This window comes from Panicum hallii, chromosome 9 (assembly GCF_002211085.1).
Source record: "Panicum hallii strain FIL2 chromosome 9, PHallii_v3.1, whole genome shotgun sequence".
NCBI lineage: Eukaryota > Viridiplantae > Streptophyta > Magnoliopsida > Poales > Poaceae > Panicum > Panicum hallii.
In genome coordinates, this window is record NC_038050.1 from 9,918,677 (window position 1) to 9,941,632 (window position 22,956).

General features: G+C 48.7%; 3 protein-coding genes and 1 pseudogene across 4 annotated transcripts; 3 read left to right on the forward strand and 1 right to left on the reverse strand.

The window, feature by feature from the left end:
• The first annotated feature begins 244 nt into the window (after positions 1 to 244).
• LOC112875273 (VAN3-binding protein-like) lies at positions 245 to 6,348 on the forward strand. 2 transcript variants are annotated; one of them, XM_025939067.1, is made up of 7 exons: positions 245 to 608; positions 1,234 to 1,347; positions 4,431 to 4,824; positions 4,911 to 5,177; positions 5,273 to 5,322; positions 5,411 to 5,468; positions 5,567 to 6,348. In XM_025939067.1, the coding sequence occupies exons 1-7, from the start codon at positions 321 to 323 to the stop codon at positions 5,773 to 5,775; spliced, it is 1,380 nt and encodes a 459-aa protein (XP_025794852.1). In that variant the 5' UTR covers positions 245 to 320; the 3' UTR covers positions 5,776 to 6,348. The 2 variants fall into 2 exon arrangements, with proteins under 2 accessions (XP_025794852.1, XP_025794854.1); XM_025939069.1 differs by having other exon boundaries at positions 1,237 to 1,347.
• A 3,221-nt stretch (positions 6,349 to 9,569) lies between these two features.
• LOC112872737 lies at positions 9,570 to 12,514 on the reverse strand (annotated as a pseudogene).
• Positions 12,515 to 14,576: 2,062 nt separating this feature from the next.
• LOC112875778 (guanine nucleotide-binding protein subunit gamma 1) lies at positions 14,577 to 18,446 on the forward strand. The gene is made up of 4 exons (XM_025939749.1): positions 14,577 to 14,840; positions 17,612 to 17,664; positions 17,787 to 17,831; positions 17,926 to 18,446. Exons 1-4 carry the CDS (start codon positions 14,730 to 14,732, stop codon positions 18,008 to 18,010), a joined length of 294 nt encoding a protein of 97 aa, XP_025795534.1. The 5' UTR covers positions 14,577 to 14,729; the 3' UTR covers positions 18,011 to 18,446.
• Positions 18,447 to 18,717: 271 nt separating this feature from the next.
• LOC112875854 (pentatricopeptide repeat-containing protein At2g42920, chloroplastic-like) lies at positions 18,718 to 20,581 on the forward strand. Its single transcript, XM_025939854.1, has one exon. The coding sequence runs from the start codon at positions 18,757 to 18,759 to the stop codon at positions 20,335 to 20,337; it is 1,581 nt and encodes a 526-aa protein (XP_025795639.1). The 5' UTR covers positions 18,718 to 18,756; the 3' UTR covers positions 20,338 to 20,581.
• The last annotated feature ends 2,375 nt before the right edge of the window (positions 20,582 to 22,956 follow it).

Genomic DNA, 22,956 nt, shown 5'->3' on the forward strand with positions numbered 1-22,956 from the left:
AGGAGAATTGGACTGTACTCGTAGAAAAAAACCGAACAACGTGTGGTAGAGTACATTGTTGTGCTGTATGCCAGTACGATGCATCACGCAGTACGCACAGCCTTTTCCATCATCACTAACCGTAATGTTTGCTTGCACGACTTGAAAAGTTACAAACACGAAGTGGCAAGGCCTGCATCGCGAGCTCTATAAAAACCACCGGAGGCCTTAACCACCCGCCCCAATCTCCCCTCCTCCCTCTCTCCTCTTCCGGTCACTGGTAACGCGCCCACTCACTCCCTCGCATCACACTCTCCTCCTCCATAACTCCCCCCGCGCGCATGGGCGATCCCCGGGCCCGCCCGTCCACCGTGGCCGCCGGCGAGCTGCGGCCACCGGAGCCGCCGCTGGACCCGCTCGAGTTCCTTTCCCGGTCCTGGAGCGCGTCCGGGCGCGCGTTCGCGCCCCCGCCGCCGACGCCGCCCCCGGCCGCGCTCGTCAGCCCCATCGCCGAGGACGCCGCGTGCGAGCTCGAGGACTGCGGGGTCACCGCCGCATCCGGGAGCTCCTTCTCCTTCGCGTCCGCCGCCACGTCGCAGCTCATCATGGAACGGATCCTCGCGCAATCCGTGAGAGCCTCGTCTTGTCTTCACCTCTTCCTCCCCATCCTCTCCATCTTGTTTCCCCCCACCTTCTGAATCGCTCTTCGTTTTAAAGAAAAAAATGTCTCTTTTCAATAGTTGGTAGAGATCTCTCTTCTGTTTTGGTCATTTTTTATTTTGCCGATTTCTCTTCTTTTTCCCGAACTGCATTTCGCTGCAGATTGGTTGGTTCCATCTGTTCTGTAGAAACGTCATGGTTTCTTCTGCGGGTAAACTTTTATGGGAATTGCTGGATCTTTCCGTCATCTGCACATCTGGTTAGCTTGCCATTTTTTTCGCTAATCAACTCGACATCAGCTCTCCTTCTGGGTTCTCTTTGACCCCATGTTCGGACAAGGAGAAACGTCCAAAGGAGAGATTTTTTTCTGCCAAGGCCGGAAAACGAAGTGTTTGTAATCCCCACCAATTTCAGTTAATTACGCAGCTTAGTCGCCATTAATGATCAGGCGTCTTCCATTAAGCACCGCCAATCAATTCCTCTCATTCATCCAACATGCCTTTTTTGTTTTCTGAGAAAACAAGATTTCACTCTCCTTCTGCTTTCAGCAATTTGATGCCTTACCGAACCATGATGTGTGTTGCAACCCTGCAGCAGGAAGTGGCGCCGCTCACCTCCGGCCGGCTCTCGCACAGCAGCGGCCCCCTCAACGGCGGCGGCTCCCTCTCCGACAGCCCGCCGGTCTCGCCGGAGATCGATGACGCAAAGGTCCGTCCCTGTCTTGTCACCTTCTTGCTCCTCCTACCATGAGTACCAGCTGTGTTGTGCCTTCGAGATGGTAGTACAGCTTCTCTGCAAATTTTTAATTGCCAGAACTGTACTGATCTGGCAGTAACCTGCAGTTTCTTACAGCACCTGTTTGGCTCACCTGCCGTTGAATATTGAGCCCCGTACTAGAAGCCATTATATTACATTAGCTGGTTTTAATGTTTTAATTTTAGAATAATCAGAGAGGGGGAGATAATCCAAGGCGCTGCTTTTACTGCCGGGCTAGTGGACGCACTGTTTGCGTGTTGGTGCGTGGGATTCTTTACATCTTGCGTTTGCTCGTGCCGTGTGCTTTCTCTTTTGGGAGGGAAATCATTTCTGTGTGCTCCATGGTTCACACCTCGCACACACTGCTAACGAAAAGCAAAAGAGAGTGAAGCTTTTGTGCTGAGCTTTTTTTTCCCCTTGTGTTTGATATGCTATACTGTCTTTTTAGAGTAATAACTTCAGGTTACCAGTCTTTTGCTCTGTTCATTTTTTAAAAGAAAATAGTTTCTGTTTGCATACCTTTTGTCTCTTTGTAGTAAGGTAGTAGTAGTTTTGTGTCGTACCGTGTGCTAAGGTAAACAGTAACTTGTCAAAACAATTTTTTTACATGTTTATATACTAGTAACATGACAATATGCAACGCAGTTTCGGTTAGTTTTGCCTGCATTTCCGTAGACGGTTGCAGAGTTATTCACCTGGCAGTGGTTAAAAAAAAACTCACAGGCATGATTCTCTCCAAGAAAAGGGAGAGACCAGACCAGCCATCGGAAGCTGTGGGTCTGCCTGGGACAAAGCGACCAGCCTTGCAGCCTTCCCTGTGCCGGGCACCAAATTTTCTAGAGAGAGATGGAGGGGGGAAGAGAGAACAAGAAACAAAGCTAGACAAAGAAGAACCCGTTTCGTAGGCGTGCCTTTCGCGCCTTCCGATAAAACCCCTGACTTGCAAGCCCTTTGCTTTTTCCCCACAGCTTTTGTTTCGCCCAATCCGTCGTGCTTGCTCCCCCTGAGAGTTCGTGTTTGTGCTGTGAGCTCTCGCCGTCGCGGTCATGCCCCACGGTGCCTGCGATCGCGCGCAGGAGTAGCGTATTCTTTTGTCATGGAGGCGTCTCTTTCCCTCTCCCCCACAGTCCCACACCGACAGGCAGCACCGGCGTTGCAGCTTGACGTCGCTGTCCGGACACAGGAACAGGATGTACTAATAGCAGACCTTCCTCTTCAATGAAACCCCTGCATGATTTGTTTTCTTGCTGTGCCCCAAGGCACACTGAGTGATGGTAACATTGGGTCAGTGAAATCTCCATTTGCAAATTTGCCTGATTACCTGAGCAAGCAAACAGCTTCATCGTTTACCTACAAATTTGTAGGGTTGATTGATATAGACATGTTATTCAGCTCTGGCTTGGGGCAAGAAATCCTCCTTTTTCCTAGATGTAGGATCCTTGTAGCAATCAGCCAGTCAAGAAAAGCGTCTCCTTTCCCTGTCTTCCATGCTCTTGTTTGTGTGCTTCATTCCTCCCTGTACCTCCGCCACTGTGCAAGTGGTTGGATGTCCTAGCCACAATAATTGCTTGCTCCAATTTCCTTTTCTGATCGCCAAGCATGTTTCCTCCGAAATGATAGATAGGGAGGGGCTCGATGATTTTCGCAAACAATCCCAGCATTGTGCTCCTAGGAGAAACTTCCCAGTTTGACTCGTTCAGTTCAGATAGACCTGAAGCCTGTCTGTGAGTTGGATTTTTTCGTCACCTGGCAAAAAATTCCAAATCTGGTGCCTGATAAGAACCTCTACCAACTCATCATGTTGTAAAGCAGTGTGGAGTGCCTCCAGAGGTTCAGCTGGTTCCCCCATAAGCTCATCCATATTTTTTGTTCTTGAGGGACAAATGGCCCAAGAATTGCCCCACGCCACTGCCGGTCCACATGCCCCAAGAAAGACAAAGCCTTATGAGATGTCATGGTCAAAGATCTGATTAGGATAGCCAAAGCAAAGCCCCACACACAGGGGGGCACTCTGGCCATTCCCCCCTAGGCTAATCACAGTCCTATCTCCGAGCAGCAGCCCAGCAGAGCTACGATCCGATGGATTTTGCTGTTTGCTCTGGGGGTAGTAGAGTACCAGTAGCCTATACTACGCTATACCATAAAGAAGCTTTGATTCCCGGTACCGTCTCAGCGCCTGCAGCCGGTCTCCTGCCTGCACAAGCAAACACTGCTGCGTGTCCAGTCGGCTGGCAGCCCATGTCACCCTACCCCCTCTGCCCATCACCGGCTCTGGGTGAAAGGCAGCGGCGGCAGGCATGGCATATGGCATGCTCGCAGTCCGTGCCGTCGCGGCATCATGAGGCTGGCTGGGCCTTTTCGGCCCCTAATCGAGTGTTATTCCCTCCAGCTTTTCTAATCCTAGCGTGATCATGGGCTCTTTAGCTGATCTAGGGCGAGCATTATCTTCCCCAACGCCTCATCATTGTGTCCATTGTCTCCTCCTGTGTGGCTCTCTTGTTATGCATTTGTTTAGTGTTTACTGGTGTCTGAAACGGAATATTGGCAGGCTTTAGCTTTCATGGATGGATTAATTTGTTTTGTCCCAGGCTTGTGGGTTTAACAATGTGCAGTGCTAAGCATAGTGGTTTGGGTACTGGCTCTGGCTGATGAACTGCACCTTTCTTGAATGAACACTAGTTAACTACTGTAAGCTAAGGACCCATCTCTGGAAACTGGAACCGTTCTGTCAATTCAAGGTGGTACCCCATTGTGGTTGTTGCAATTGAGAATCGACACAACACCTTCACTTCATGGAATTTGTACCTTCACCACATTTTTCCTGCTGATTGAATGCACTATGTTTGTTTTTTCTAGTTCACAATATATCAGTGATAAGTGTGAACAAGAACCAAATTTCCGCGATTTTGTTTGAAAAGAAGAGAGGAGCACTACCATTTTTAAGAGAAGAAGCGAGAAAGTTTAGTACAAGGTCTTGGTTACAATTTTCGCGAATTTTACCACTGTTCTAATTGGATTCCTTCGAAATGATGCAGTACTGCAGAGCAGTGAGCACGCCGAAGCCTCAGGCATACCGGCCCGGCAACAAGACGGTAGGCCGGTGGCTCAAGGATCGGAAGGAGAAGAAGAAAGAGGAGACGCGGGCCCACAACGCGCAGGTGCACGCTGCGGTCTCGGTCGCGGCAGTGGCAGCTGCGGTGGCGGCTGTAGCTGCTGCGACCGCTGCGGTGTCAGGGTCCGGCAAGGACGACCGTGCTGCCCGCACCGACATGGCTGTTGCCTCAGCGGCTACGCTCGTAGCCGCACAGTGCGTTGAGGCCGCCGAGGCCATGGGTGCTGAGCGCGAGCACCTGGAGGCCGTTGTGGGGTCCGCGGTGAACGTCAGGACGCCTGGGGACATCGTCACAGTCACAGCCGCAGCTGCCACTGGTGTGCTACCACCACCATATGGAGTAATCTGCGTTTCCTCTGATGCTAACATATAGATGTAAGTGGTAATGTTTCCGCCATTGCAGCATTGAGAGGCGCGGCGACGTTGAAGGCCAGGGCTCTGAAGGAGGTGTGGAACATCGCAGCGGTGATCCCGGTGGAGAAGGGCGTGGTGGGCGGCGGAGGGCACCACCAGAAGCACGGCGCCCCGAAGCAGCAGCACCGCAAGCTGGAGAGCAACGGCAGCAGCATCAGCGACGACGTCTCGCTCGAGGAGGAGAACAACTTCCTGGGCATCTGCAGCCAGGAGCTGCTCGCTCGCGGCACCGAGCTGCTCAAACGCACCCGGAAAGGTAACGGTCCTCTGCCATCATTCCGGCTCATGATGCGCTGTTGGAACGGGATGCACTGACGGTTCCATTTTACTTGATCGTTTCACCTTTTACAGGCGCCCTGCACTGGAAGGTTGTATCGGTGTACATCAACCGGATGGGCCTGGTAAAAATGATTTCTGTTCATGAACTGGTGGCTTTTAGTGATTATTGTGATGTTCTGCTTAACAAGTTGTGGCCTATGGTTTTCGCAGGTGATGCTGAAAATGAAGAGCCGGCATGTCGCAGGGACGATCACCAAGAAGAAGAAAAGTAAGCGGCAGCCAAACAAATCAATCAGTTCATAATAGCGATCTTCCACGGCACTGTTACAGTGTTGCCGACTGTCCATGCCTCTGGCTACCGTGCAGGTGTGGTGATCGACGTGTGCCGGGACGTCCCGGCGTGGCCCGGGCGGCACCTGCTGGAGGACGGCGAGCACCGGCGGTACTTCGGCCTGCGCACGGCGGAGCATCGGGTGATCGAGTTCGAGTGCACCAGCCAGCGGGAGTACGAGATGTGGACCAAGGGCGTGGCGCGGCTCCTGAGCCTCGCCGGCGAGCGGAAGCGCCTCGCGTGACGACGCCGACCTACCCACCCTGCGCGACCCGTGCCGTCGCCGTCGTCACCAACCTGCCGACGCCCCCGCCCGCAGTGGCCTGGGCCCCTCCGGGGGCATCCATCGTCACCGCCCCGTTTGTTGTTTGCTAGGCTGTAGATGCTGCCTGCGAGGCCGTCGAAGGCAGCAACCGAGCGACATGGGCACACAGGGATTATGTAGCTAGGTAGGGGGATCCTGTTGCTGTTGCTGTTAGTGCACAAGATTGGGTGAGTCGATGGCGGTGTGGTTTCTGGGGAATGCGACGCCGATGCATGGGGTGCCATCCCTCAGTGAGTCAGTGGCGAGATTAGGAAGATGCAAGGGCAGCAGCGCTCGCAGATCTCTGCCTGTGCTCTTCCCTCTTGCTCTGTCTCTCTTGTAAGTTTTGCTGCTGCTGCTGCTGTTTTTTTTTCTTCCTTTTCTGGTTTGGGGTGTGGCCATACTGGAACTGTAGCTGGCAAAAGATAAGTGCTTTGTTCTGCTAGTAGCAGTAACTCTGTAGTTACCGTAGTAATCACCGGGTAAATTAAGCACATGTTCATTTCCATCCCACATTGTTACTCCGCATGTTGATTGGCTGTCCCAACGTACATGCACGATGCATCTCTGAAAGAGGCTGCCACGGCGATCGGCCGCTGACGGTGGCCGTTGCGGTTGTGAGAATCTTTGACTGGGGGGGCAAAAGCTGCTTCGTCCCCGTGCTCTCACCATCATCCTGCCGAGCCGAGTGGGAGGCCGAGGTCATGGCCCCGGCGGCAACAGCAGGAACAGCGAGGCTTGCCCGTCGCCTCAATGAATTCCCTGGGGCCCGCCGCCAGATGATCTTGTTTGGTTTTGCTGGCCGAGAGGCTCCATCCTCCGCTGTCCTCTTCCTGTTTCCTCCATCCTCCGCTGTCCTCTTCCTGTTTCCTCCTGGAGCTAGCTTGCGTTGCGATCGATCACCCAGCACAGCACGGCGCCCCTGTGCGCTGTTGGGCGACGCAGCGACTTGCCGCTCCAGATGGTGGCGGTTCCAGGACCACGCCGCCTGATCATTGGACAGCTCGGGTCAGGACCATGGCGCACCGATTTCTGCATACAAAAGTAGGTGCGGGGTATTCAGATTTTGTTCTCTTGTGCAGCAGCATGTAATGCAGGTATTGGAGTGTATGAACATTCGCTCTGAGTTGTTGAGGTCTTCAAGATCGACTGCAGTATATTTGTGCTTCAAAGTTTGAGCTCAAAAAAGCTGCTCGCCGCAGCTCATGAGTGTGCGCGCGCGATGTTCTTTGCCGCGCTCGAGATCGGTGACCCAAAGATCGACCTCTCTTTTCCTTTCCCAGCTTTTCTTGCAAAGAAACACACACGCAAAGTCAGAAACACAGAAACAGAGAGTGAGCGGTGACAGCCGAACCCGATGCAACTACAGCGGGAGAAAGAAACACGCAGGGGATGATCGGACTCGGAGGCCGAGGTTTGGAGCACGGATCTGATTGATCCGATGCAAAGGGACGGACACAGCGTCAGCATCCGCGCTTTGGCAGCGAGCTCAATGATCGCCGCCAGCGCCCGGACCTTGGGCGCCGGGACGGGAGAATCTGCCGCTTTGCCTTTGCTTCTTTCCCTGCTCGGGGAGCGGTGAAAGAGCTCCGCGCCGTCAGATCAGTGGAGAGGAGTCGAGGCTTGGCCGAGGCGAGGCTCTTGTGATCCAGCCAAGACAGATGCGACCGGGGCAGGACCGGAGGAGCTGAGGAAGGAAGGATTGGGATCCGGACGACAACGAGGTCAATTCCGGCGGTCACTCGGGCCGTCAGCTCAGATGCTGCGTGCCGGAGGGAGGCCGGAGCCCTGCAGCTGCAGGCCTTTTGGCACGTCGGATTGGACGCGCAGGGCCGGCCCCTGCAGCGGGGAGGACTCGCATGCCGAGCCGGCGAGCCGAGAGCCTTTGTGTTGCGTTGAGCTACAGTCACATGCACTACACGCGGTGGCCAAAGGCCCAAAGCAAGGCCGGTCACTGCTTGAGTGCCTGTACATTCTCTGAAGATGTAGCTGTACGGACAGTGCTCGTACATGTACCTGTCTCCGTCGGCGACGAGGCTGCTAGCCGGCGACGAGGTCAGTGCGGCGCCCGGGCTATCGGTAGCAGCACGTACGAGATGCTCGCCGAGCACGAACCCCTGTTTCCTGCGCCGCGGCGCGACGCACGGAACGGGCTCGGTACTTGGGTATGGTTGCCGGCCGTACGGTGTCCGGCCGGGGCCGGGGCCGACGACATCCCTTTCGCCGTACGGCTTGGGAATTCCGGTCGTGGTACCCCGCCGGTCGCCGCCGCCGTTGGGATGTCGTGGTGGCCGGTGGGAACAGAACATCGTGGATCCGGACGAGGACCCACGCGGCCGGCTGGTGTGCACACGCGTTGCCTTCATCTTTACGGGAAAGTAGCGGCCGACGACCTGTTTTGGAATATCCAACCAGGCGAGTTTTTGCGTTGCTTCCTTTGGCCCAAGCATGCTTCTTTTCTTGTAGAAGCTCTGCCATGGCATGGCAAGAACCGACCATGCTGGCACACCAAGGAACACATGGGAACTTCATACTGGTCCCTTGGAGAAACTCAAGTGAAGTCCTCCCTCATGGCCTAAAATCTAGACATTAATAACTCTATTATTGTTCATCGTGTCATGCTCGATCGTTCACTTTGCAAGTGTGGAGGTACATCTTATGATATCACGGTTGGGTTTCACGCAGCAGCCAGTTCTTCGGATCCGTTCACCAGGCACGTGACTAGTGGCGCGTGGTGGCTACAAAGGCAGTGCGCGGAGCTTGGACAGAATTGCAAAATGGCCCCAAGTCTAATGTGACCATCAGAAAGAAGGTTCCGGATTAATATTTTCTTACCAATTAAGTTGTGAAATTAAACACTACTACTTCTTGAAGAATTTGTGTAGACGTGGGGCCCCATTTGGCTCATTGGATCATGTATGCTTGCGCAAGCATACATGATCCAATGAGTATGGAACTTTTACTACAGATCAAGCATACAATGATCTAGGTAGATATAATGATCTAGGTAGGAAACATGGATTCGTCCCAAAGTTTAGAGGGATAAAAAGAACTTTTCCAATATAGAAAGCAGACAACGGTTTGGGCTTTGTGAGGGAAATCTGAACTGGACCGACGGGCCCATGTTGTGCCAGCAAATAAAATTTCCGTCCCGTCCGTAATCTTATCCCTATCCAGCCTAAGAAGCCCATTGGTTGGAGACTTGGAGTTGCTTGGGCTTTTGAAATATGCAGATTTCAAAAGGCCATGCATGCTGCAAAGGAGCTGCTGCCACGCGATGTATCTCATGGATCTGGTCCGTCTTTGGGTGACTCGGTGACTTGCTTAAACCCAGCTAATGTCGAGACACATCGCCATGTTTGTGCAGGACTGCAGGTGTTCGACCTCAAATTTAGATGGGCACATTCTGGAATTGGGATGCAGCTGACCTTTTTCTTTTGCATTTGTGAGTCTTTGGCTCCTCCGCTCATGTAAATAGTAGTACTGAGATTTGCAGAATTATTTTCACCTTATCATAAAGTTCATTTGCTTACTAAACGTGTTGTTATAGTAGCATTAGAGATGACGTTTTGCTTGAGGACTGCAACTACATGGATGTTAAGGATTTGAGTAAACTTTACGCGCTACAAGGAAAACCACAGTTTTACCTTTGGATACATAACGCAGTCAGAGTACATTAGCCGAATCCATGGACGACAGATTCAGTCCTTCGACACGCGAAGCTGAAACGCCTATCAATGTTGATTCCTTCTGCTCTTGCTCTTCCGGGCAATTCTCTGCGGATCTCTTATGCCCATCTTTCTCTGCACCATCTCTGACACCATGGTGTACAGACTTCCGACAAGTAAAATTCCGCCCACGATGCTACCACCAAAAGAAGCGTGCAAAAACAAAGATTCAGCGCGGATTTTTGAGATGTTGCAAATTCATCAGCTGGCGATGAGTAAGTAGATGAGCTACCTGCCGAGGAAGAACGAGGAGCAGAATATCGTGAGCACGAAAACAGAGTGGGGTCCAGGCCGCAAAGAACATGGGGCCTCCTCTCATCTCTATGCACCAAGTTTGCAGGTAGTAGGACACTCCCGTCACCATAAAACCCTGAGGTAAACAGGTTGTTTAGTAATTGGATGCGTGCAGTCAAACTTCGGGAACTTTGGCTGTTATTAGTATACAACTACAAGTAACCATCAAGGTTTGTCAGATAAGAGCTAGTAGTATCAATTGATTTATCATGAAAAACACTATAAAATTATTAATCCACCATCAATAAAATTCAATAATAAATGATAAAAAATAGTCAAAGGCGTGTGCTTGAAAGATGGCGTGAAGAATAAATGTACAGAAGTGGCAAGATGACGACTGAAATATTTTTTTTAAAAAAAGCAAAACCGGAAGATTGAAAGAGAAGAGAAGGAAAAGAGAGGGGCAGAACTTGCCGAGTACAAGACGGCGAGCAAGCTGACGTCGAGTCGGAGTCTCCATTTGGAGAAGTCCCGCTCGGCCACCACCGCGACAACGAAGCACGGCGCCGTGCTGAATAGGCATAGGCACTGAGCCACTGAGCCACAGTCATGACCATCTTATCCGGATACTCCTTCAGCACTGCAGCCTGCACACAGTCAACAGACAAGAACCGGCCAGAGTTCAGCAATTAATCTATGATGGCGAAGACTCCGGCGAGGCAGAGCGCTACGCCGGTGAGCTTGGCGATGCCTCCTGACCGGCTCCTCAGCTTCACATCTTCCATCATGGCAAGGGTTACTTGTTTCCTCTGTAGTTTGGCTTCTGTCGAACTCAGCTCGCAGTCGCAGGTAGGGAATGGTAGGCGAATGGAGTAACGGTGATACGATTGTAGCATAGTAGAACCTCAGGAGCACCGCCAGGAAGAAGGTGACCGCAGGCATGGAGCTGTCGGCTGCAGATGCCACGGTCGCAGAGGTGAACCTGAGGCTTACAGGTACAGGTTTACGCCAAGCGTAATCCTGAAAAAACAATTACCACAGGTAAATTAATTAAACTAGGTGCTGAATTGTCTTGTTTCGCCTTGCAGATCAAATATACCGTCGATCGGTTTCTTCTTTATTTTGCAGAATGAAACTGAACACTGCATGCATGCGCGCATACCCGATTAAGGCGCAAAAGAAGAGCTTGAAGAGCATCCGGTTAATGTGTAGTTGCTGTTGATTGGAAATTGGAATACCTCTGCAGAAGAGCAAAGGAAGATAAGGAGAGGTTTTTTACGGACAGGAACATCTGAGGCAAACGGGGGCCATTGCTTAGTGAATTGGCGTAAGGCACTGCCGCCTAAGAGCTTTGGGGGACTAGGGATCCTGGATCTCGATATGTTCAGCAGAGCATTGCATTTAAGATGGCTTTGGTACAGCTGGACAGAGCCAGATGGGCCGTGGGTGGGTATGCAACCTCCTGTAGATGCCGTAGATAAACAACTGTTCAGAGTTAGCACCATTGTGACAGTGGATGATGGAGCAAAGGCAAGCTTCTGGCAGTCATCGTGGATGGACGGAAGAGCACCGATGGATCTTTTCCCGGACTTGTTTCGCTTAGCATGGAGGAAGAACAAGACAGTCAGGGAGGAACTTGAAAATCACAATTGGACACGGGGGCTTTGGAGGATGCAATCTGTGGAATTGCGTGTTTCGTTCAGCCGTGGGATCTTATGCAAGATGTGCAACTTTCAGATATGCCGGACAGCATCACTTGGAGGTGGACGACAGATGGAACCTACTCAGCAAAGTCAGCATGTAATGCGCAATTCAGTGGATTATACAGTACCTTCAGAGGGGATAATATTTGGAAAGCTGAGACAGAGGGAAAGCACAAGTTCTTTGCTTGGTTATTGGTTCAAAGCAAGATACTGACAGCAGACAAGTTCTTGGCAAGCCAGTGGCCGTGAAATCCTATCCGTTCACTTTGTAACCAGGAATCAGAAACCGCTGCCCATTTGATCTTGCACTGTAACTTTGCCCAGCAAGTGTGGAGCCGAATGGAGGATTGGACGCAATTCTTGGTGATCAAACCAGCTCCAGATATACAAATCCTAGATTGGTGGGAGAAGGACCTAGTGGGGCTACCGAAGAAAACAAGGAAGCTGAAGGCAGCATTGATGATCTATGCAGCATGGAACATATGGAAGGAGAGGAACCACCGGGTCTTTGATCAGAAAGTTGACTCGCCACCGGAAGTAATGCAAGAAATAAAGCGTGAAGTCACTGACAGGAAGATGGCCTGTGGTGGCCTCGAGTTACCTTCGTTGTTTAATGTTTAAGTTTGTTTCCTTTGAGTTCGAGTGTTTCATTTGTTATGTAATATCGCTTATGTAAGACTATGAACTTGCTTTTCTTCTCTTAAATGACATAGCAGTGCTACTGCAATTTTTTTTTAAAAAAGAGAGCGATAGGCAGCAAGAGGAGAGAGCCAGCTGCCTGGCGGTAGAAGATGAAGACGTAGGTGTTCATCCCCTGGTTGAAGGCCGCCTTGGATACCACGAACATGCCGGTGTAGATCAGCTGTATGGCGACGGCCACGCAGTAAGGCTTCATGCCTGCCTCCATCTCCAGCAAGTGACGCAGTGCGCGGGGGAAGAGTTGCGTGTGTAAGTGAGTGAGAGATAAAGTCTCAAGAAATCAGGGAGGTCGTTTCATGGCCTTCCTAGCTAGAATTGAATACTACCCATCTTTAATTCCTCTCCATCGCCTGTGGAATCTGATTCAGGCAGCCACGGGTCATCCTTTCTTTCCTTGGCCTATCTGACCAGCTTGCATGCGAGAGATGAAGCTGAACCCATCGATAATGTTTACCTCTAACTAGCAAGCAAGTTGGCCGTGCGTTTGCGTGGATAGATCGCTTCCCCTCGGCCATCGCTGTCATCGACGACGCCTCACGTCCCCTGTTGCCACTAGTAGCGTGTCAGTTAAATCCTGAAATGGATCGTCCACGAACACCAACACACTACTAGAAGAAGACCTCAAACTCCTCTTACCATGGACCGTGGAGGCTTAAATTAAGATGGACTCCTGTTGGGTTGGGTTTCAGTTCACTCGGCCCGGCCTAGCTACTACTGTCATGGTCTGATCCAAGAAGGACGAGAAATAAAGAAAAAAGGATACACAGTTGATAGAGACTGGAGAGAGGGACAAACTTTGACCAGACTCAGAGAGAATCGTGCGGCAATTTAGGCAAAATAAATTCTTTCTTTTTTTTGAATAAAGCCTCTTTCTTCCCCAGGTGCCTGCCCTTTTACAGGTCACCACGGGCAAGCAACATGACTTGTGAATGGATGAAAACGTGGATAAACCGCACGCTGTACATCAACATGCCGATCGATAGGCATTCCCTTGATTATCCGTCCATCCGGTGCACATAGCGTGCAAATTAAAGTCGGTTTGGTTTCGGAGGGTAAAATTTAGTCCTGTCATATTAATTTTTTTTTGTTATTTAGAAATATTAAATAAAATTTGTTTACAAATTTTTTAGATAGGTGCTAATCCGCGAGGTGAATTTAATAAATCTAATAAATCTATGATTTGCTACAGTGATATTAAAAACCATCTATTAATTATAGATTAATATACGTTATTAGATTCATCTGAGATTCTGCAATTAGTTTTCTAATTAGATTTTATTTTTTATATACTTCTAAATGATAAATAAGATGTGATAAAGTTTAGTCCAACGGGACCGCTCTCTAAATTAGGCAGAAACCCAGAGGATAAGGCACATCAAATCATGCATGCACGTTAGGATCGGAGCTCGGTGCTATAGATGACGAAAAAGCACTTTGTTTATTGCATCGCGTCTCCTCAGGAACCCGACCAGCCCCCACAAGACATGCCATGGCAGCTTGCGAGCCTACTCAATCATTGGGCCATTCCCATTCTTGACGCCCAGATAAACAGTAATTGAATAATCCAAAGCAAATGGATTCTTTTGACCGTGTGTGTGTGTTTTACAACTTCACTGTTGGTAGAGACTAGAACGTTATCACGTAATCGTATTGTTAGAAATAGAAAATAAATAAAATTTGGAAAAGAAAACACACAAACACACACAGGGAGAGAGAGAGATGGCCTTTTCTGATAGGAGAGAGAGAGCTGGGCTAGTACAGTTGTTAGAAGGAAAAAGTCTATTTTACTCTCTTCAACAATTCATTTTATCCGTTTAAATCTATGAGCAAAATTTAGGCTCAATTTACTCCCCGACAATTCCAATTAGTCCAATCTACCCTTTAATGATATTTTTCTTATTTATTTTTTATTTCTCCACCTGTGAATTGAATTTTAGGTTCAAATTTTATGAGTAGACAGAGAACATGATCTCATATGTTAAAAATACATTAAGAATTTTTTATGGTTATTTTCATAATTTGAAAATATTTAATACGAAAGTTATCCAAAAAATACAATTCTAAATAAAAAATATTCATAGAAAAATTATAATGTATTTTTCTAGCATAGAGCATCATATTATAAGTTATATTGCAAAATTTAAAGTTCAAACTCCACTTGTAAGTGGAGAAATAAAAAGGAGAAATATTATTATAGGGCAGATTGAACCAATTGAAATAGTTTAGAATAATATTTTGAGTTAAATTTTGTTTAGTGTATTAAGTGGATAAAATAAATTGTTTAGAGGAGTAGAACGAATTTTTTTTCATGTTAGAATAAACCCTCCCCTGTCAGAGCTCCAAACCCCTCTCGCTAACCAAAAAAGGCAGAGCCTTTTCGGTCCGGCGGCCACCCGCATTCCGTGACAGTTCCTCGTCCTCTTCCTCCCCGCTTGCTCGCCTCCCCAACCCACTCACGCTTCCGCTGCCCGTTCCCAAGTCCGCGCCCCGCCCAGTGGATCGCACCCACCCTCTCCGCTCCTCGGAGGCGATGCAGGTCGGCGGCGCCGGCGCCGGAGGAGGGGACGCGGCGGACATCCGGGGCCGCCACCGGATCCAGGCCGAGCTCAAGAAGCTCGAGCAGGAAGCGCGCTTCCTCGAGGTGTGTGCGCCTGACTGCCTCCACGCCCTCTCAACCTTTCCTGTTTCTTCAATTCCGTTCCATCGCGTGCCTGCTCTTCTGGTCTTGCTGTGTTTGCTAAAAAAACAATCTTTTTGAATCCTCGCAAACGATTAAAAGAAAAGAGTTTCTTTGCGAGTTCACTCATTTTAGGCTCTTCTTGCCATGATTGCTAGTGAAAAAAGCTGAAAAGGATGGAGCAGTCGTACGAAATGCAGCGTGAGGCAGCATTCGTCCCACCGAATTCGGCCAAGCATGCAGCCTTTTATCCCAATGGTGTAGAATTATCCCTGTTCGCTCAAACTTGAAAGGAAAGTTGTGTAGAACAATCCGTGCATAATTTGCGACATTCCTAACCTACCTCTTAGGCTCTTACAACGCTCTTGCCATGGTTGTCCCTGGACCCAGGTTCTTGCCATGGAGGAGTGTGTGAGTTGGGTTGGAGGAAAGCATCCATATGCATGTGCACACTCCCGCTCCATGTGCTCTTTGTTTGCTGCCTTCACCTGCTGCAGCAATTTTTCTTGTTGGAAAGATTCATTGTCCGTACCCTTTTGTGGACCGTTTTCCTGATGAAGACAAGCAAGCAGTTCTTTTCTGTCGGACTAGATGTAGTTTTGTGGATATTGCGGTCCGGAAAAGAAAAACGAAAACTGAAAATTCTTCTGGGTCAAATGATTGGGGACAGTGTACTGGAAGACTGAACTTCTGATGTGGCTCGCTGATGCCCCTTTCTGGGGGGACCTGTGGGCATGGGAAGCTATTTTTCTAATTTTTGAGACACAGTCCCTGTACTTTAATATAGTACTAACTTGTGGGGATAGCAGTGTTGGGTATAAAACCATTAGCAGAGCACAAACGATCAGCGAAAGCGATTTTATTAAAGCCATGGAGCCTTCACAATTTATCTGTTGTCTTGGAAATTCTGCACTTTCTGAAGCTTCAGCTCTGTTGGCAACAACTGACAAGCTGGTATGTTAGCATGAGTGAGTACGTTGAGCAAGGAGCATGTCCTGCAAGATGAGTGCTTTCTTGGTTGGCATTGTTAGATACTTTCTTATAATATTTTTTCTGCAAAAGGATTCGTACAAGGTTAAAAGCATGTAGAACTCCCAATAAATCTTAGGTCCTGTCTGGATGAACTAAAATAGGAGCAAAAAATTAGTCCGATCTGTGATAATGAAGTAATGGACTAAACATAGACTAATCAAGGTTAATGGTTTCGAACTACCAATTAGCAATTATCTGTGCAATTAGTTTAGTGATTAGTTCATATTTAGTCCCAATTAGTTCGTGCCAAATTCAACGACTAAAAATTGGTCGTGGGATCCAAACGGGACCTTAATAGCATCCTAGTTCTTATTTGGTGGCAAATCCTTCTCTTGACATCCATCTGCACTTGCTAAGCAGAAATAACAGCAGATGCCATCAAAGTTAAGGGCCTACCTTCAAAAGGTACGCTGCAGTTGCATTGCATGGTCATTCCTGCCCCTTTAATCAAAAGGCTGGCTCTGACAAATAGATCATCTGACTTCTCAGAAAAGAAATTTTATATTGACATTTACAGTATTTGAGCCAAGTTAACTGAGTTAGTTGTGTAAATTGTTATTAAAATTAGTGCTACTATGGTGTTTCAGTTTCATATGTCAGAGTTTTTCAAAAAAGGTTCATATGTCAGGATACCCTGAGTGCTGATAAGGATGCTAGTTCACATAAATTTGTTAATTTTTATTAGGAGCAATATGCAACTTGCTATTTTAGGCTGTTAATCTGTTTACCACTTTTTCTTTGAGTAGATGTGACTTTATATATAAATATATAAATAAGGTCATCCTTTATAAAGTTCACAACCTTATTTGTAACTGTCCACCCCATTCTCTAAAGTTCACAATCATATATCTATATCTTCAAGTATTTTCTTTTTTTATACTTGAAAATACAATTCTATGCAACTGGGCAGATATGATTTTTTCCATCAAACATTTTTGGTATTCTATCCCTACTAAGTACTAATTGCCGCTAAGATATAATCTGAAGTCCTGGGTTGTTAAGAACATGGAAGATTGACCATAATTGTTTTTCATCTCACTCTGCTTAACCGAGTTTCCATGTGCATACCCGCTAAAAAGGCTGCAAGGTATCAGAGTTTGTGTTTAAGACTCAGTTACTGTACTAAATAAATTATGACTATTTCAGGTCCCTTGTAGCGGTTCCACTAGTTTTAGTCATGATATAGACTACTTAATCAGAAGCATCACCATTTATTGCCAAATTATGATGATTCTGGCTGCATTTTTGAGGCTGTTTTCATTTCCATTGGGTAGAGATTGGATTACAGATTTACAGTGCTGTTTTTTTGGAAAAAAAATTACAGTGCTCATGGCCCTATCTTCTAACATATTTGTGTACATATAAAAGAGAATCTTCAGTTGCAGTTTTTGTTTCTAAAAGCCCTGGCTTCACAAAATAAATATACAAATAAACAAAGCTACACATATGAAACAAAGCACAAGTTACCAACTCACAACATATTAAATTTCTCAATATCAGCGCTATAGACTACATTTCCTCACCTTTTGTTCTGGACATTATCATCGTCAGATCTGTCAGATATTTTTTTTCTTAATATATAATTATGCACAGCTGGCAAAGATGTATTTTTATTGTTTAAACTTTTGTAGTCTTCCATCCTTACCAAAGTAGTGACATTCTCAGCTTTAGAAGACTGATGTGACTGATGACACTGTATGCAGGAGGAACTTGAAGAGCTTGAGAAAACGGATAAGGTATCATCGGCATTGCAAGAGTATGTGTCACCTTTGGAAGAAATAGATCAACTCCATTTTTTTTGCTATTTTGTTTATGCTCTGAAAGCATTTTTGATGTGGCTTCTTGTTGGATATTGACTTCATCGTTTACTTGAACCAGGTTTCTAACAGCGATGGAAAGCAAAGCTGACCCTCTACTTCCTGTGTAAGAAAACGAAAAACAATTTTGTTGCTTGCATCTAATCCATATTCACATTACATGTCTGTTCTTGTTTGGTCCCCCCCCCCTGTAATTGCAGAACTATGGGACCTGTGAATCAGTCCTGGGATAGGTGGTTTGAAGGTCCACAAGATCTGCGCAGATGCAAATGCTGGTTTTTCTGATCCTTGGCAATAATATCAAGTGAAATTCCAAGAGGCAATTGTTGCTACGATTGAAGTGTATATCAAGTCTCCCCCAGCACAGAGGGCTATTTGAGGCGAGAGGTAGCTCCTTTTCTTGAGGATTCTAAATGACATCGCAAGCCCTGTTGAAGTTTTAGGTTCAAGGAATGACCTGGGAAAAGAACTCTGGAATAGAGAAGCCGGTATTTCGGAAGTACTAAAACTTTGTTCTTTCACGTTCCCTGTACTGAATTCTGTTGGTTGGTAGTCAATTCCGTTTGGTCTTTACCCGAATGCCTCAGAGATTGCATCTAACTTCTCTGTGATTCTTATCATTCATTTTTCAATTATTCTACCTTGCTGTTGGAAATTGTGTAAATCGGTATTGAAAAGTGGTAGCTGACTCTTAGCAATTTTAAACATATACTGTGGCCAAGACGATGTGTTTTTGAAATCTGAATCCTTGGATGCAAACAAACCTGCTGATTTTCCTCGGCTTCTTAAAAGTGCAGCAAACTCTGGTACACCAAAAACATCTGACATGCAACATGCTTTTTCTGAAAGTATATGATGGTCTAATGGACTTATAAATGGAGTCATTTGATCCATTGGGCCTTACAATTGGGCTTTAAGACATAGCCCAATTAAGCCCAGCCTAGCTAAACCACCTTATCCAAAAAAATCTGTACCGCGCAAACACCAAAACCACACGAGCCAAGCCGAAGCGAGGTGGAGTGGAGAAGAGGATGGCAATGGCGCCGCTGCACGGTTGCCCCTCCCCCTCGCCCACCCCGACCACCGCCCCTCCCCCTCTCCTCCCTTCCTCTGCCTCCATCTCCGCCTTCATCGCCTCCGACCCCGCCCTCACGCTCCTCCACACGCGATGCGCCTCCATGGCGCACCTGCGCCAGCTCCACGCCGCGCTCGTCAAGTCCGGCCTCGCCAAGGACCCCATCGCCGCCAGCCGCGCCGTATCATTCTGCGCGGGCCCCGGTCGCGACGTCGCCTACGCGGAGCGCATCGTGAGGCACCACCCGAGGCCCAACTCCTTCATGTGGAACACCGTGATCAGGGCGCTGTCCGACGGGGCCCGCCCGGAGGCCGCCGTGGCGCTGTTCGTCGACATGCTCGGCTCGCCCACGCCGCCCGAGCGGCGCACGCTCCCGTCAGTGTTCGCGGCGTACGCGCGCCTGGGGCGCGCCGGCGCCGGCGCGGCGCTCCACGGGATGGCGCTCAAGCTCGGGCTCGCCGGGGACGCGTACGTGCGCAACGCCGCGATCGCCATGTACGCGTCGTGCGGCCGCGCGGACGAGGCGCTGGCGCTGTTCGGCCAGTGCCCCGAGTTCGACGTGGTGGCGTGCAACAGCGTGATCGTGGCACTGTCGAGGGTCGGGCGCGTCGACGAGGCGCGGACGGTGTTCGACGGCATGCCCGACCGGACCGTCGCGACGTGGAGCGCCATGGTGAGCGCGTACGCGCGCGCCGCGAGGTGCGGCGAGGCCCTGGTGCTCTTCTCGGCGATGCAGGCGGGCGGCGTGGAGCCGAACGCCAACGTGCTCGTCAGTGTGCTGGGCTGCTGCGCCAGCCTCGGCGCGCTGGAGCAGGGCGCGTGGGTGCACGCGTACATAGACCACCACGACGTCGCCATGAACGCGCTCGTCGTCACCGCCTTGATCGACATGTACTGCAAGTGTGGCTCCATAGACAAGGCTCGCCAGGTGTTCGACACCGCAAGGTCACAGGGCCTGGCCAAGCTGTCCTCTTGGAACTCCATGATGCAGGGGCTGGCGGTGCACGGGCATTGGCAAGAAGCGATCGCCTTGTTCTCCGAGCTGAAATCGCACGGCCTGAGCCCCGACAACGTCACCTTCATCGCGGTCCTAACGGCCTACGGGCACTCCGGCATGCCCGACGAGGCGAAGGCCGCGTTCGCATCAATGGCGACCGAGCACAACGTGAAGCCGGGGATCGAGCACTACGGCTGCCTCGTCGACGCGCTCGCCCGCGCCGGGCGTCTCCGGGAGGCGGAGGACGCGATCCTGGCGATGCCGATGGCGCCCGACGCGGCCGTCTGGGGCGCGCTGCTCTCCGGGTGCCGACTGCATGGCGACGCCGAACTGGGCACGCGCGCGGCGCGCGAGGCCGTGCGGTTCGACCCGCGGGACAGCGGCGCGTACGTGCTGGCCGCGAGCGTCGCGGTGCGGGGCGGGGACGGCGGCCGCGCCGCCGCGGGCGTGAGGGGCCGGATGAGGGAGGCCGGCGTTGGCAAGGTGCCCGGGTGCAGCATGATCGAGGTGAACGGCGTCGTGCACGAGTTTGTGAGCTAGTGCGGTGGCAGAGCATGATAAAGCTGCACCTACGGCGTACAAGCCTAATGTATAATTGTATAGTACTATGGTGGTAAAAGCGTTAAGCGTACAATTGTACAAATGCCCTACGGCGTACATTGCACAGATGTAACTGTACTCAATACAGGTTGAGCTCATAACTGAAACTGCTCAGTAACAGATGCAAAGCCTGATTGGGAGTACTGCCCAGCAGCCTAAGATTGTTCTGAACCATGTTTTTTTTGAAAGGATTTGAAAGACAGTACAACCAAGAGCCGTGGTATGATAAATCAACCATTATTAGGTGATGAGGTGCAGTCTCCACTTGATCTTCGCTTTCCTTGACAGTCCCTACTCCCTCTAACAACATTTGTTTTGGTTTAACTAAAATTCAGGGCCCATTATTAATTTATTATTCAAGTAGGCCCAGATGCAAGTACTGACGAGACATCACGAGTCACGCAAACCAACATAGAATTTTGCAAGAAACAAAGAACCCGATCGACCCACACTTGCTCGCGATCAGCAGCGATCACGCGCCGGGGACGTGCAGATCACTGTCGTTTAAGCAAAAGCTAAACGAGTGCCTCCATCAGCATTAGCAAGCAAATCGCAATGGGCTCCATTGATTACGTCGGGCTGGAACCCTAGATTCAGATATCTGAGCGGTTCCTAAGACGATGCGCACCACAAAAATGACACGATTCGTGGTCGCTGTGCAGTGCGTGGACAGTGACTGCCCCATATTTGTTGCCACTAGGATTTGCTTTTGGAGCTGAATTCGGATTCTGTTTTCCACAAGGGAGCTACAGATCTCCAATGGAAGTGGCTGCAGTATAAGGCTTGGTCATTCGTCCATTTCTTGGGAATGTTTGGTTCATGGACCAGTTTGCTAGCTCTCAGATCAACTACCTCCTGCAGACATGGAACGATCCAGAACATATTGGTGTTGCATCTCCTTCAAGGATACGGTTTTTTAAAGGTTCTTCAAGGATCCTAGGGAAAATGTTCTTGGCCTTCTCTGGTGATACATCAGAAGAACTCTGGAAGATGTAGCGGCATTGTATCGCCTTACTTTCGGTACACACATCTAGCAGCAAGCATGCGTGGCCAGTATTGACTTTCGAAGATTGATATGTACATAAACATTAGAAGCTATCCACAAATTGGCTCTTTGGCCATCAAATACACCTACCATTTTCCAGATCTAGGAAACTGAAAATTTGACATGTGTTTCTGCTTGTGCTGACCATCAAATAGTTAAATCCTGATGCACCATCTCAACCGTCATCTGCACTACTGAAAGGTCAGCTTAAAACTCTGAAGCCTGAACTGATTTGGAACAAACAAAAACAGCTCAACGAAGCAGACAAAGATCAGCTCGTCTAGTACAAACCTAAACATATACAGCGCATCTACACGAATAATGCATGCATCACCCTTCAACAACCACGAACTAGTTAATCCAGGTGGAGGGGCCTCAAGTGAAGTTTGATCAGTTCTTAGCTGCGAAGAGGTCAGTTCAGTCCAATTACAATACCAATTACCACCACACAATCAAACGCCTATCTGCATCGGCTGTTGCTATTGAACTAGTATTCTGACAGCGAATGCGAATCTGAAGCTGGATTGTCCTTCCATCGGCGATCAATATCTGGTGAAATGGATGGCCTGCGGAGGTGTAGTTTATGCTGGTTCTGGAAATTTTTATACCGGGTTGTCACCGTCAGAGTACTAAACTATGTGCCGCTTTTTAGAAAAATGTATGGCGCATTCTCATCCGTTGGTTTGATCATTAATTCCAGATGATTTCCCAATTTCGTCTCGTGCTGCAAAGGAGTGCATACTTGAAGAACTTATATTTGAGCTAGATCAAGATACTCACTATACTCTGATTGTGTAGTGGCCGCAAGCATTCACCATGTGATTGCTGAGGCCGAAACTATCCTTAATCTAAAAAAAAAATACTCTGATTGTGTTGACAAGTACTAGATCTTGGTTGCAGTTGGTGCAGAACAGTATATAAGCTTATCGCGCGTCCTAATCGTTAATCACGAGGGGCCCTTATATGTCTAGCTATATGATTATTAGTTATGTGTTTATGAACATTCAGGTATTTACACCGTTTAGTAGTATTTAGATATACTTGTTACATATAACATATCTGGAATATACATGAGTCATGTGCGCCCTAATTAGTCTAAATCCGGGCAAAAGTCGGTGTCAAGAAGCCCAGTCGAAGTGTCTAACTTCATGGACCTTGAGAGAGAGAGAAAAAAAAAGAAACACGATTAAGAAGAAACAGTGTTCCACATGCATCATAATAATGTTGCAATAATGCATACTACTACTAAGTCGCAGCTGTTATGAACTTCATCAATCATTTGTTTAAATATAGCTTGTAATAAACTGGTATATTTGCTGAAGCAAGCATGTCATAAATGTATCACGTTTTGATCGTTGCAATTTTCTTCATTGATTCAGGAAGGACAAAAAAAAATCAACAGAGTCCTTATTTTCATCACAAGATTTGGGCTGCTATGATAAATCACACAATGAAAGTAGTATCAAGACGCTGAAAAATAATTTATATATTCGCAGCAGCACAAATGTTTGATG